This window comes from Marmota monax, unplaced genomic scaffold (assembly GCF_021218885.2).
Source record: "Marmota monax isolate L192 unplaced genomic scaffold, Marmota_monax_Labrador192_F-V1.1 WCK01_AAM20220418_F8-fsc00103, whole genome shotgun sequence".
Taxonomy (NCBI): Eukaryota; Metazoa; Chordata; class Mammalia; order Rodentia; family Sciuridae; genus Marmota; species Marmota monax.
In genome coordinates this window covers 5,099,879-5,116,134 of record NW_026694286.1, presented here as the reverse complement: position 1 = coordinate 5,116,134, position 16,256 = coordinate 5,099,879, and the positions used below count along the sequence as shown (strand labels likewise).

At 39.1% G+C, this 16,256-nt stretch overlaps 1 protein-coding gene across 1 annotated transcript in view; it reads left to right on the top strand.

The window, feature by feature from the left end:
• Positions 1-16,256, top strand: part of Lama1 (laminin subunit alpha 1) — a 165,121-nt gene that overhangs the window by 12,955 nt on the left and 135,910 nt on the right. Inside the window, exons 2-3 of the mRNA XM_046467487.2 lie at positions 13,240-13,410; positions 13,808-13,920. Of these exons, the coding sequence (XP_046323443.1) occupies positions 13,240-13,410; positions 13,808-13,920 (284 nt within the window). The remainder of the gene's footprint in view (positions 1-13,239; positions 13,411-13,807; positions 13,921-16,256) is intronic.

Here is a 16,256-nt window from a genome sequence, read left to right as displayed (position 1 = left end):
ACTAGTAGCAGCCTGCCAATTTCTATAAAAACACTAGCTGGGATTTTTGTAGCTCCTGGATATAGATCCATTTGTAGAGAATTGCTAACAATACTGTCTTCCTAGCTATGCATAAGAAATATCTCTTCATTCATTTCGATCTTCTTTAATTTCTCTCAAACATTCTTGTAGGTTTGGTCTTGAATTTCTTTTGTTTAACCATTTTCTTAAATATTTTGTTCTTTTTTGGAAACAAAACAGGATGAATGGAGATCTGATCTAACCCAACTTGTGTGGCTGTCATGTTTCCAGGACCGTGTTGTTACACATTTGGCTGGTCCAGCCGTATGTCACTTGCCCCTGCTATGATCAAAACTTCAGGCTAGCTTAGCCGTGAGCTTTTCTTTTTCATGTTCTGCCTAGTTTATGACTTTTGCTGACAGCATCATTGGGCACATGCTTTTCCCGTCTGCTCCAAATCAAACCAGTGATCTTCAGCAGTGAAGCTGCTGTCTTTCATAGCCATCCCTGGCCTGGTAATTTACTAGCCCCAGATGGAAGGCCCCAGCTGGAAGGCCCTTCTCACCCACTCGTCTTCCCTGAAATTCTAGAAGCCTTTCATGAACAGAAGATTCCCAATTTAATATTTGTTTTCATTTGTCAGAGTTCTGAAATGGTTGTATTTTGAAAAATGTATCCATTTGGGAAGGGAGAATTTGTTAACCCCTTTACTCTACAGTAGACAGAGGTCCCTCTGAAATATTTAGTTGATAGAGCTACTCTGACTATCATGGATTTCTCCAGTTAGAAACCATTTTTTATATTCATCCTGCCATTAACAATCCACCAATTTGATAAATGATCCATTGCTGATATTTTTCATGCTAATTAGCAAAGTTTACGTGATGGTGGAGATAGATAACAGGTGGCTTTGGAATATGGCAAGTATTCTCAAGTGGAATATCAGCTGATTTTTATGTGCATTTAGTGCTAGCAGTAGCTTAACCTAAGTCTGTTTGTCTCACACACACACACGATCACAGGCTTTCTACTGATGTATCTTGAAGTTAATTTCATAGATGGCACCAGTTACCATTTATGCTCAACTGGATTTTCCTCTTGAATCAAATCTCAGTCTATGTCCTCAGTTTGAATCATGGTCAGCACAGTCGAACTCAGTGGAAATTTTGGTCCCTGAGAGAAAATGGATACCAACTCCAAAGAAGTGCTGTATTGGCAGCTTGGGACCATAGCAGAAGCTTAAAGGAAGGGCTGACATTCTCCAGTAAACAGATCACCTTTCAGGGCTACACCCTGGGGGTCTAGAGGAACTGCCTTGGGAGGTCCAGGTGCTCATCAGGAGAGGGTAGAGCACAGGGAGAAGAAGTTTGAAAAGCACACTTTAGAACCCAAAGCCAGGAATACCCCATTCTCTACGTGTACCACAGGGAGGATTGTGGTCAAGACAATTCATTTGGTTTTTACTGGTTTGTGTTAAAAGGAAACACATTAAAAAGATGTATATAGGTGATTTATGAAAGTAGTCTATTAATGGGGTCCAGCTTGAATTTTCATTCCTTTATTACTAAGTTAAATACTTCATTTAGTAAAGAAAGTATTTTAGTGTATTGGTCTTGAATTGAGAGTTTTTCCGGTATTATAATAAAAATATACTATAGAGAAGTACTTAGAAAATCAAAGGAAAATAATTTTAATATCTGATTTCAACAAGGGCCAGAGAGGGAGAGAGGGAGAAAGGTGGGGAGTGGGGATGGTAAGAACGAGAGCTCATGCCCCAGGAACATTGTTCTGACCTTCAACTTCCAGGCTTCTCTGGAGCCCACCCCATGTGACTGGCCCTGGCTTTGCCCCCATTAGAGGTGCTCTTGAAAACACTTACTGCTTCTGTCACCCAGACCTGCACCCTCTCCTGGAAACTCAAAACTCAAGGCCCTCAGGAAACAGCTTACTGGTTTTTACAATTTCTTCAAAAAAACTGGCCAGAGATTTCGACAGCAGTTAGAGTGAATTTATAGATGAGTGTGAAAATTACTAACAATATTGTCCATCTCTGAATAAGAAATGTCTTTTCTTTCAGATCTTTAATTTCAGAGAATTTTTGTCCTATTTAACATGTTGGTGCTGAATTTATTTCATTGCATTTTTTTTTTTTTACATATTTTATTCTTTAGGATTAAAAGGCCTGGGAGATCCATGAATCCTGGTGTGAGCTCTGGCTTGGTGGGGATGAGGCCTGGACCATGCCGGTTTCCTTAGTAGATTTGCCTGGTTGATGCTCAGGGGACCTTGTTCATAGGAGCCCTTGAAGTTTTTCCCTCTAAACAGTATGCCAGAAGCCTTGCTTTTCACAGAAGTACCCTGTCCCTCTAAAAATAGTTACCAAAAGTCTCCCAGACTTGAATGCAGAATGGGGAATCTGCAGTTATGGTTAATTAGCGACAGAAAACTTTTGGAGAAGATGTGGCCACACTTGGCTGAACTCAGAGTGTTGAGCTGGAAACAAACCCAGGAAATCATAAACTGTCTTCAACTCAAAGTATCATCCCTTGGTGAGCATCCCAGTCCCAGCCCAGACTGACTGCAACAGAATCTGCATTTCTCCAAGACCCGCTAGTGGTCTGTGAATATGAAAGTTTGAGAAGCCTGCTTGAATTCTCAGTTCTCTCTGCCGTGGGCATGGTTCACTCATTGTTTTCATATCCGTGGATGCCAAGGGTCATCTTCCTTTGTCTTTAATATGGTTATTATCACTTCAACCCTAGATCATTTTAACATTTTCATAACACTGTCTTCATTTTGTGAACAAAAATTCCTCCTTATTTGGCTTCTTTTCAAGACCCCAGTGGATGGCTGAAACCTCAGATAGTACCAAGCCCTATACAGACTATGTTTTTTCCTGTACATACATACCTATAATAAGTTTAATTTATAAATTAGGCATGGTTAGAGATTAAAAACAATAATTAGTAACAATTATAACAAAAACTGTAACTCGAGATTTTGTCACACAATTTAAAATGACACACAATTTAAAACTTAAGAATTTTTTACTTCTGGAATTTTCCCTTTAATGTTTTTGAACCATGGTTGGCCACAGTTAACTGAAATCATGGAGAGTAAAGCCTCAGATAAGGGAGTGAGTACTATATACCCATCACAAGGAACCGTGACATCTTTTGCTACAGCTATGCCGTAGCTATGCTGTGCTTACAGGTGGGTTTGGGGAGAAAAGTAGAAGGTGCTGCATTTGTCCCTTTAAAACTTAATCTGGGTTTGTTTTGGCCACTATTACAGTTTCACTAATTCTATGACCCCCCTGTATTCACTTCTCATACATCTGATGAATCATTTCCTGCAAGACTTAAGATAGCAGCAGAAATGGACAAGTTGCTGTGATATGGGAGAAAAAAAAATAGGAATCAGGAGTATAACATGTGACATACATATGTAGCATGATATATGTAATGTGTAGAATGGAGTCAGGTATATGACATGTGATGTACATATGTAGTATGATACATGTAGTGTGTGGAACGGGCATCAAAAGAAATAGAATTTAAGAAAGAGAGAAAGGTCATTTTGGGCAAGAGCTGCTGTAGGTCAAGCAAACTAAAAATGAACTGCTTGTTGGCTTTAGTAATTGATCATGATTTTAAAAAGGGGATTTTTGTTTATTAAGAAGAGGGGAATCCCAACTGGAATTGAATGAAGAGAGAATGTGAGGCAAAGAATTAGGGATGGTGTATACAAATCTTATATATATTCCCGATCTGCTAACAGCTTGATGGAGAAGAGAGAACTATGCTTCTATTAAACGTACATGTCTATATAAAGAGGAGGCTAAATCTTAGGCAGGAAAATGGCTCTAGACTAGAACAAAGAAAGCACACTATTACCAATCCCGGTGAGAATGACAGCAAGTCATTTATTTCTGTGTACCTTTGATTGGAACGTTTACTCTGGTTATTAAATGAGTTTAATAAGGTGAATATATTTAATAGGTGCACAGAGTGAAAGATATCCCCACAGATTTCTTTGTTTGTAAGGTGTCTCTCTAAGATAGATGCTGGAATAAAAGTAGCTCTGATCTGGTGGGTCCAGCCTCCTCGGGGTGATCTTAGAGGTACATCTAGAAGTGGGGATGTGTTTGGCATCTTGAAGGGCAAAGGATTTTTTCAGATGTGCTGGTCTATGGACATTTATAGGACAATTCCCTATTGGAGTTATCACTAGGCAGGTGCATCATTACATAATTTAAGTGGCAAAATAAAAACGGAGGCCCTTGTTTAAATTCTTAAAAGTTTCAAGACTATTTCAGCAGAGCTGTACACAAAGGGAAAATGCCCAGAATCTCTTGGCAAGCAGGCTTCAGCATTTGCCTGGGATAAGGAAACATGGATGATAACTTACTTACTTACTTACTTTATTTATTTATTTTTGAGACAGATTCTTGCTAAATTACCTAGGGCCTCAATAAGTTGCTGAGGCTGCCTTTGAACTTGAGACAGGAGAATTCCTGCTTCAGCTTCCAAACTTGCTGGATTATAGCCATGCACCACCACACCTGGTGGCTGCTAACATTTTAAAGCATAAAACATGCAAAATCTAGACAGCAGAGTGTGGAAGAAAGGGGAAGGAATAATTAGGACCTTGGAAGGTTTGTAGAAAAGTTCATGGTTTTTAAAAGTGTTTGAGCTAGTCATTAAATGTTGAATTAATTGATGTTTTTATTATGTTGCAAACGTAATAGATGACATAAGCAATTTATAATACAACCACATTTTAATCCAAGAGAGTTGGTCAATATTCATCTCAAAGACTGCATTTGCTTTTGACCTTCACTTAAGCCAAGTTCATTCTTGAAAGGATTCCTTTGGGCCAGTGAACTCTCCAGAACCATCAGAAGGATGTGGAGTTTTAGAGTTAGGTATATGCAGAAGTGCTTTGTGTGTTGCTTCTGTGCAAAGATGATTTTGATCAGGTAATATGTTAAAATTGTTGTTCTTGACAACAAAAGAGAAAACTACTCCATCAAGAATGGATTATAGGTGTTTTTTTTTTCTCTGCAAGTGAACATCTAGCCAAATCCAAACCCACAATGTCATTGAATATAAGCATTGAAGAAACCATCGCCCGATGAGCAGGCAGGTACTGTTTTTCTGCAGATTGTATTTGTGCCTAACTTTGTTCATGCCACTTGTTTATCTCACAAAATAAACTCCTGTCTTCTTCAAGGACAGGAGCACATTGCTTGAGCACATTGCTGTGGAAATAGGACTCTAGCAAACTCTTGCTAAGGCCTTTTGATCACTGCCCCCTCTTGTATAGGAGATTAAACTTCTCCTCATCCTTGCAGGTGAGAAAATGAAACAAAGCAACAATAACAACAAAAACCCAACTCTGTTAAAGGCCAGACTCCCCTGGAGTTTGGATCTGATTTTTCCCTCATTGTGTGTTTGGGAGGACCTCTCTCCCTTTTCCCTCTTTACCTTACTTCCTTTCTTTAGTATCTTCTTTCTCCTTCCCACCTGTTTTTTGTATTACCCTGCTGAGGGCCTGGGAAGCTCCAGGCTACCTCAAAGCTTTTCTTTCACTAAGGGCCATCAATGATTAAATTGGTTTAGTCCAAAAACCAAGTGTTTGCTTTTGGAGGAGGAGGGGGAGAAATGGACATTTCCTCCCTGGTGCTTCTGTCTCAGGCTGAAAGGGCTCCACACCTCGAGGTGACTCAGGCCACCTTCACTTAAAAACACACAAACCAACCAGCCATCCCCAAGTGTTAGATGCTTCTTTGAGTAATTTAATAACGAATTGGTAATTGTTGGATGATCCTCCTTGGAAACAAAAGCCCTGTTTTCTGTTAAGCAAGCAAGACTTTTATGTATTTCACCTTAACTTGGATGTTTTAGGATTTAGATGTTTTATAATGCTGACTTTTGATATGCAAAACAAGTTCATTTGATAGTAACTAAAATAATTTTTAATGTTTAACAAATGCAATCACATACCACTTAATGACACTTAATGACGGATAGGCTTTAGAGGTATGTCAGTAGGTCGTGGTGTGACATCATAGAGTCCTAGATGGTGCAGGCTAGTCACTCCATGTGGCCTCTGGACACCATCAAGAGATGTGGTGAACACCAGGGGTGTGAAGTCTGAGGCTGGTATAACACAGCACTGTTTTACAGTAAGTTGTGGGTTTTTTTTTTTAATATATAGTAGTACATTCTAAAACGATGATTCAGAGTGTAGTATAATGGCTATAAACCAGTAACACAGTCATTGTGATTGTCAAATATCATTTACTGCATGTAACTGTGTGTGTGTATGTTCCAGGCTGGCAGGGCAATAGGTTTGTGTACACTGTGTCAACTCTGACATTTGAGTAACATCTTGCAGTGTGATGCCAGCATGACTTCAGGGTCACTAAGCAGTAAGTAACAGCTCTGTTAAAGTCCTATGGGACCACTGTAGTAGATTTGGTCCAATGTTGACCCAAGCATCATCATGCAGCACAACTGTAACTTGAAAGGGAATCTCTTTTAAGTGGTGGTTTGACAGCAGGTTTGGTCCCAGGTTTTTCATGGGAAAGATGAACTTATGGGAGAAGACACTGTGATTTGTTGATCAATCAGTAGAGATAAGCCTCTCTAAAATGTGTGGTATCAAGAATGCCCCTAGTTGGGGATGGGGGTTTGATTTTTTTTATGTTATCATGGCAAAACAATTAGTTTACGATTCATTCTTGGCCAAATTGGCCAAATTCATTCTTGTCACTTTGATGCTAAAAGCAGTCAAGAAAAATTTTATTTGGGTAGTTGTATATTTATTTATTAAAATTTAAGTCTGCTTTATCATTGTGTCTGACCACATATAGGAGAGATAGTATAATGTGTGCACTAAAACTCAGTCTAGTTTTAGTATGCCTATAAAAAATTAAAGAATAATGTTACTTATGTTATTTAATACTTAATGGTACCTTAGAGTCAGTCAGTTAAAAAAAAAAAAAACAAAAGGAAAAAAGAGGAGTAAACCAGGGAGATACACCAGGTAACACTGACTGGTGCTCTCTCTCTCACACAGTGTAGTAAAATGAATTGGAGTTTTATTCAGACAGTAAATTTGTCAGAGACTGTCATCAACTCTTAGTTTTATTCTGTTGTGTTCATTTTATGTGGCATAATACATTTTTACATAAAATTTTGTCAAGCTTGCTTTACTAGTTTGAATTTGATACTGTAACTTACACCCGTTTTTGGAACATACACTTTATTTTTAAACATGCCTACTTCATTAGATGCCTATATGTCTGTATTGCTTTGTCCAGGTGGTGGAGTTTGAGTTAAGATGAATTTTGCCACAGCTTATAAGTAGCCTCCTGAACATGCTGGTGATGCAGGGGTATGAAAAATATTATCAAACCTTCCTCCATCTCTCCTCCTTACTCTTTTTTCCTATATGCCCATAGTCTTTAGCATTCAGAGAGAATGTGCCCCTCATAATAAAAAAATGCTGGAACATTGAATACAAGAAATCAAATAATAGCTTACGTTTTTCAAGGATGATTTTATTATCCCAAGGGAAGGATTAAAAATCTTATAAACATTTTAATTGGTCTTCTCAGAATATCTCTTCTCCTGGGCCTATAAGTCCTATATGCACCGAGGACCTAGGTCAGGCACTCAAAAGGAATTTCCTTTCTGTGGTTTGGATCTTGAATATCTCCAAAGGTCCACGTGTTGAAGGCTTGGTCTTTAGCCCATGGCACTATTTGGGTGTGGGGAAGCCTTTAGGAGGTGTAGCCTAATGGGAGGAAGTTAGGTCACTGGGGGTGTGCCCTTGGAGGAGATATTGGGATCCCAGCTCTTTCCTCTCTTTGCTGCCTGAATGCCATGAGGTGAACAGCTTTGTTCCAGTAGCACACTTGGCCATTATGTTCTGCCTTTCCACAGGACCAAAGCAATGAAAACAAGTAACCATGAATGAAACACCTAAAATCATGAGCCATAATAAGCCTGTCCTCCTTTTTTATTGATAATCTCAGGTATTTTGTTAACTGATAGAAAGTTGAGCACACAGAGACTGACATCAACTCTTAGCTTGGCCCGAGTACCCAGTTGCCCTCCCCAAGCCCCCTGCCACACATTCACAATTTACCCAGAGCAACAAACAGGTCATGGGCGCCTCCGGGTTGTCTCTGTCCAGGGAGGCATAGATTGCTAGAACTTAGGAGTGAAGGGTGGGGGTGTGATTCAAACAGAGTCACCTCCATTCACCTCCTTGACTTCTTCCTCTGCCATTAAGTCCTTGTTCACCACTCTTCAGCAGAAGCACCTTCCCTACCAGGCTTTTTGATGTTTTTACTGCCCAGGGAATCCTTTAACAAAGCTTGTGCACCTGTTCTCAGCATCTTCTGAGAAGCTTTTATTATCTCATTTTCCAAACACTGACTTGTAAGAGAGAGGTGGAGGAGAGGGAGAGAGGGGAGAGGGAGACGGGGTGGGGGGGGAGAGAAAGAGAGAGAGAGGCAAATTTACTTGATAGTCTATCAAAGTAAAATTATAGAATCACAGTATCTTAGAAAAAAGGACTCACAGAGATACTCATGTAGTAGTTGAGGAAATAGAGGCCCTGAGAGGTGGAGTTGGTGGAGGTCAGATTTTGGCACTGGGTTCTATACACTAGTTTTCCATCTCTGGGGATGTTCCTTCCTCCATCTATTTATTCTTTCATTCAGCCATTACTGGGCATTCACATCAGCCATATGTGGTCCTGGGGCAAGTAAGACAGGGTTCCTGTCCCAGAGGAATTCACAAATAATAGAAAAAAAAAATTGTTGCTTTTGAGGATAGTGAGTGCCATGGTTTGGATGTGGTTAGTCCCCTAAAGGTTCCACCACCCTGGAAGCTTGGTTCCCAGGGTGGTGGTGTTTGAGATGATGGAACCTTTATGACATTGGACTTAGTGGGAGGTGATCAGATTATTGGGGTTCTGCCCTCCAAAGCGATTAATGTAGTTCTAGAGGGATCCTCAATTATTTCTGTAAGAACAAATTATAATAAAATAACAAGTCTGACTTCTGAATCTCTCTGGGTACCTGTCTTACCATATGATTTTCCTCTCCCACATGCTCCTACCATAATGCGATCTGGGATGTGGTATATACAGAAGGCTCTCATCAGAGCCTGGTAGAGGCCAGCACCATGCCCTTGAACCTCCTGAACTGTGAACTAAATAAACCCTTTTTCTTTGGAAAATATACCTGGCCTTGGGTATTTTATTATAGGAAGAGAAAACAGACTAACCTAGAGAGTGAAAGGGGAGCCTGGTTAGTAGATAAACAATCTCTGTATAAAGGGTAAGTGTAGCAGTCGGGCAAGCCGACCAAAGGTAGGGTAAAAGAAGATATTTACATTAGCCTGGGGTTCAGAAAAGATTTGGGCCTAGCTGGAAAAATGAGTAGTGAAAGGATATACATATGAAAGGTGTGAAGGGAAGGAAATTGTAATTGATCTGTAAACCAATGAGAGGAGCCACTAAAGGAATCCTAGACCTGCCTTGTTTGGGAGCATGATCTTATAGTTCAGCCTGGATCAGGCTTGACTGGGTTTTTTGCCCTAGAATTTTTCTACTAATTTATTTGCAATATCGTTGCATTTTAAATATTATACTTTGACAGCTGGGAATACAGTCCAGTGACAGAGTACCTGTGTACTATGTGTGAGGCCCTGAATTTGATCACTAGCACTGCAAAAAAATAAAATAAAATACACACACACACACACACACATAAATCTGTGAGTAGATATCTCTGTTTCCCTCACAAATTCTTACTTTTCCTGATTTCTCCATGGATTGAATTAATAGCTTGGATGATTTTACAAAATAAAAACTCCTGACACTAGAGGTCCCTTCAGTTATAATATTCATAATACATTATTTCATTCTGGGAAAAAATGATCTGAAAATATTGAGCCAGATCGTTTAGGTCAGAATTGCACATCATTTTCTTTGCTGATTATCATATTGATTTGAGTATAGGTTAGGTAAATATAGCATTTTATGGAACTCAAGGACTTTTTTTTTTCAAAAATGGGGAAAAATAAAACCCTTGCACTTTTCTTATTCACAAGTGAATTAAGGCTCTAAACCTTTGGCTCGGAATTATTGGGAAAATATTGATGAAGAGATTGTTGTAGTGTGAGACTTTGACCTAATCAACATTTTAGATATTTTATTTTCAAAATGGGAAAATATCTGTGCTGGACAAAAACCCAGAAACTTCTAGAAGTGAATTCTCAAACTATGTAGACATGTCTTCTTTCTTTACAAAGAAAAGATTATGTTCTGTTGTGATCCTGTAGTGGCATTGTTCACCTGCTTGGTGGAAAGTTTTCCCTTAATGTTAATAGGGAACTTTCCAGTAGATGAACATGGCCCTGTGTACTCAGGTCATAAAGAAAGGGGACTGAACACAAAAGCAACTGGTGAATGAGAAGGAATTTATTTCATGCTCAGTGGAGTTTGGTGTAATAAAGTCTTTCGCTGCTGGTTAAATCCATGACTGGAGGAAAGATTCTGTCCTGTGACTTGGAGGTAAAGGTACCAATGAGTATTGCAGCAGCATTAACTCTAGTAACAGTGTCTCTCCACAAAGAACGTATAATTTAAATTATTAAATGGGAGACCAAGTACTGGGAGAAACAGTGTCAGATGTGTGCCAAGCTCCAGCCCTCCTGCCTTTGATAATTCTTTGGTGTATCTAAAACCAAACTCTTTTTCTTTGTAGGGTCATGACCCTAATGCCCTGCCTCACTCCAGGATTTCCTCTCCTTCCTCCTGCTTGATGCCCCTGGAGTAACCTTCTATTGAAATTTTTTAGTTTTCTTTGAAATGATTCAGCAGCCTGAGGGACTTTTCAAAAAAATTATTTTGACAACATGCTTTTTCCAGTACCTATTTCCCACTTTCTTTCTTCTTCCAGCAGATGTTGGTCACATGCCGTAGCATGGAAATAATAATTACTCTGTGAAGTGAGAATAATATAAAATAAGAATAAGGCAGGATTTTTAGTGCCTTTTTTTCCCCCAATTACAAGCTTCTTTGAGAAGGAAAATTTACTTTTAGGGAAAGACAACCTACACATTTTAATGAAATTGACCAATGAATAACTTAAAAGTTTTTTTTTTTTTTTTCACAACCATGCTAACAAAGCAATTTGTCTTTTCATTGAAAGTATGTGTAGAAGACAGTAAGGTAAGGAAAAATGGGAAGTTCTGTTTTTCTTTTTCCTTGTGGTACTGGGGATTGGATTCACGTCCTTAGCATGTTATAGGCAAGTGCTCTGCCACTGAACTATACCTCCAGCCTACATTGGGAAATCTTAAAAACCCTCTCAGAACAAAGAACTACCTGATGCTGGTGACCACTAGTGATGTTACTCACCAAAACAATGCTCAATGTATGTACATGAGATGTGAGCTACTTGTCCAGGTATAATCCTCCTGCCCTAGACTCCTGAGTTGCTGGGATTACAAGCATGCACCACCCTCAACTCTAATAAGTGCTTTTTAATAGGTACACAGTAGGTTTTAATGTAGCAGCTCTTACAAAAATAACCATTTTTGTTTTGCAGTTTAAGTGATTAAAATATTTATATTAGAAAATGTCATCGAGCACATTAGGTACTACCTGCAAAATAAAAATTTAAAAAAAATGCACCTTTTCTATATAACTAAAATTACACTGTGATATTTCAAATGTCATGGGAAAATAAACATCAGAAATAGTATTAACTATATGTCCTTTATAAAGAAAAGATTGTGTTCTGTGCTCTTTGAAGGTCAAGTACCTTAGAGGAACCTCACCAAGCTAAGACCCTCCTGTGCTCTGTTTGCAGTGCCCATTCATGTGGAATGCCTCCTCCACATCACGTGCCATTTGGCCGCAGTTTCTCCATCTTTCCAGAATTTTCACTGCTATTATCCTCTTTTAACAAGATAAAGTTAAATCTCTAAAGAATCTACTTTTTTTCACAATCATGTTTTCTGAATAGTTTGGACCTGGTACTGATCCCAGCTGCTCAAAGATAAAAATCAGTTGAGACAAAGGGACTCTATAGAGGCAAGGATTCATTATGAGTTGAAGAAATATCTGAAAATTGGATCTTTGTGTTCTAAAGTTTTGTTCACCAAAGAAAACAGGCAATAAGGAAAGTGAAGAAAGAGAGAAAAAAAATCCAACACAATTACAGGAAAACCTGTGAGTCCTACCAGAGGATTGCAACTGGAACAAAGTGAATAGATGCCCTTCTTCTCAGGGCGAGGTCTGTAGATTTCACTGGTCAGCATGTACATTTGAAACTTGTCTTGAAACCTATTTCCTCAACATTTTTTATTATGGAAATTTTCTATCAGAAAACTAGCAAGTTCCAGGTGTAGTAGTGCAAGCCTGTTATATCAGTGACTTGGGAGGATGAGGCAGGAGGATTCCAAGTTCAAGGCCAGCCTCAACAACTTAGGGAGACGCTGTCTCAGAATTAAAAAAAAAAATAAAAAGAGGACTGGGGATGTATGTCAATGGTTAAGTGCCTTTGGGGTTCAATTCCCAGTAAACCCCCCCATAAAAAAAGAATAGAAAACAGTATGTAGTGAAAGTTTATTCTCCCACAGAGATTCAACCATTAACATTTCACTCTATTTTCTTTATCAACAGTCTGTCCACACATCAGTCTGTCTGTCTGTCTATCCATCAATCCAGCCTATTTTTTGATGCATTTCAAAATGACTTGAAGGTATTAAGGACACTTCATGCTTAAACATTTCAGCATTACCTCAATATTTGTTTATGATTATTTTATTATTTGAGGTAAAAGTTGCATATAGTAACATACTCAAATCTACCCAAACCTTAAGTGTACTCATTCTATGATTTTTTTTTCACAACTGCATATGCAAGGGAAACCCAGACTTTCATCAAGATACATTCTACTTCAGAAAAGTTCCCTTGTGTCCCTTCATGGTCAGTCTCCACCCAGGTAGCCAGCATTCTTGTTCTGAATTTTTCTAATACATGAGTTTTGCTTGTCCTAGCATTTCACATCAGGGAAACCAGACCGTGTATCCTGCTTTTGTGGAAGGCTGCCTTCATCTCGTGCTTGGTTTTGCCATCTCTTTTTGATTGACCTATGAAGTGGGTTGGGAGGCTAAGCTGATTTGGTGAATCTTTGACTTTCAGGTTTGTTCCCTGCCATTCTTAATCTGGCCAGCCATGCTGACATCAGTGCCAACGCCACCTGTGGAGAGAAGGGGCCCGAGATGTTTTGCAAACTCGTGGAGCACGTGCCCGGCCGCCCTGTACGCAATGCCCAGTGCCGGGTCTGTGACAGCACCAGCTCGAACCCCAAAGGCAAGTGCAGTTCCTATGCATTTTATTTTATTATTTAATTTAACATAATGTTTGGTGCTGGTGTGGGGCCCAGGGCCTTCCTACACTCTCCCTCCAAGCTGCACCTCATTCCCACCCGTGGGATAGTTCAACCTGGTCCTGATCCCAGTGGCTGAAAGATAAATATCAACTGAGACAAAGGGATTCTGCAGAGGCGAAGATGAACCGTGAGTTGAACAGATCTTGAAAAATGGATCTTTGTGTTTTAAAGTTGTTGTTTTTTTTTTTTCCTAAAGTGATAACTGAAGACTTCTCTCAGGAAGCCATGCTCTTCATTTTCATTGAGGGTTTAAAAGCTCTATAATTTTTAGAAATTCAGGAGCTGAGCGGAATGCCTGTTTTTATTTTCTCTTAACAGAACGCCACCCAATATCACATGCGATAGATGGCACCAACAACTGGTGGCAAAGTCCCAGCATTCAAAATGGGAGAGAGTATCACTGGGTCACAATCACTCTGGACCTAAGACAGGTAGGTCTGGCCAGACTCTTTGGGGAATGTCTGGCTTGTTTTCTAACACATTCTGATCTCACTGTTTTCCACCAGGTGAAGTCAAATGATGTACAGGAGCAGACCCTGGCACCATTTCTTGTCACACTTATCCTTCTCAGGTGTCTCTGAGGAGATGAGTGACATTGCCTACAGGTGATTGATGTTCTTTGTAGCTGTGTGGCAAGGAATCCTCATCATTCAGGACAGAATGCCAGGCAGTGGGCTGGATGTCCCAGGGAGAGTCACAGACACCTGGGGCAAGAAGGACAAATGCACAGAATCCTTAACTTTCAACTTTCTGTCTTGTAGTTATCATTATACAAATGTATTGTATAAGGATTGCTTAAAGCTGGGCATAGTTGAACCTCTTGACCATATCTCACCTCTGCTAGATGCTGTCTGTCCCAGGCTATGTGTAAGCTGGGCTGCTCGGTACTAAGGTGAGCAAAGTCTTCAGCATGAGAGGGAAAGGCCAGATAGATTAGCTCTGTCACATCTTCTCCTACCTGGCTTCAAGGCCAAGATGAGAATTCAGGGTAATATGATATTGGTTGCCCCAGTATTTCTGGAAATGGGAAAGACTCCATGAAGAAGAGAGGGGGAGGTATGTTGGAGCTATTGTTACAATTTCTGATTTGAGTTCTCTGGAAAAGCCATTGCATGACATTCACGTGTATTTCCATCCAAATTCTCTTGTGTCATAGATTTTTGTGTGAAATATTTACAGCAGTTGAAAGAAGCAAGTTGTTGAGGTGTTCACTGCAGGATTGGAATTTGTAAATTTAGTGACAATTAGGATTTTTTGAAAAAGTGATAGTTTAAAAATTTTTTTAAATATGCTGGATTTTAAGTAGAAGGCAATATTGTATAACTTTACATAGCAGGAGCTTTTGATCTCTAAGAATTATAGTGGATGCGTTTGCAAAATGTGACATTTGTGAGACTTTTTCCAAGTTGTTTTCATAATTTTGTGGAATTAATGCTTTCTATAGCTTTTGGCTGTTACAACTTAAATTAATATGATGTCTTTTAATATTTTTGAATTCCCCCAAATAAAAACAGAAAGAGCCCCTTTTGTTGGCCTGAAACTCAGTGCTAAGAATGGTTCTGTGGTCATTTTTTGGTTTTCCCATCACATTTCTGATTTATTTTCCTTTTTCTAAAGGAAAAAGTACAACCATGTTGATTATTAAGAAAGCAGTATTCTATGAGTGCTATCATTTGGATAAGCGTCCTGCAAAGGCCCTTGTGTTCAAAGCTTGGTGCCATGTGGCACTTTTGGAAAGCGGTGGAAACTTTATTAGGTATAGCCTAGTGGAAGGAAATTAGGTCACTGGGGACATGCCTTAAAGGGAATGTGGGGCTCCTGGGCCCCTTCTTCCTTTTCTTTTTGTTTTCATCTGTCAGGAGGTGAGCAGCTTCCTCTCTCATGTTCTTTTTGCATAATATTCTGCCTTGTCATAAGCCCAAAAGCAATGACACAGATCAACTATGGACTGAAACCTCTGCCTTTCTTCCTTATAACTTGATTATCTCAGGTATTTTGTCACCATCACAGAATGCTGACTAATACCATAAGGTGAGCCAAACTAAGAACTGGATATTTTGCCAATAGACTTCAAACTCTTTTTGAACTGTCCTCTATCTTGACATTGATTATGCTTGACTTCATCCTGAAGGGAACCCTTTTGTTTGGGATTGGCCGGAGCTAATGTGAGGAATTCCAAAAAGGAGTATCAGTTTTAGATCCTTAAGACATATTTAAAAAACAAGCATGGATGTGTAGTTACAGATCTCTTTAGGTAATTTCTAGTGTTTTGGAGTGAGCTTCTTTCTAAAAGAAGATAATTAAAACAATACTCAGAAATTCCTCTATCTTTTACAAGCACAAAAATTCTGCAGTGCTTTCAGTTTAAAAAGGTATATTGTGTATATGTGTACATATATACATATGCACTAATTAAAATAACAATAATAGAAGGTAGAACAGTAGAGTAGAGCAAGTAGATGGGAGAGGACAGGGAGGGTAAGGGAAGGTGCTGGGGAATGAGATTGAGCAAATTATGTTATATGCATGTATGATATGGCATAACAAACCCCCTATTATGTATAATCATAATGCATCAATTTAAAAAGTACACTACACTTATATCTGGGCAAACGTTTCTGAAGTTTATTGTTTAGGTTTATTTTTTTATTATAAGCATTTTAAAATGTATATATTACAGTGAACACACATATCTCCATCCTTGAGATTTTTAAGCATTGTGGCACATTTGCTTCAAGGGGACTGCAATCATCATCGCATTTCACCA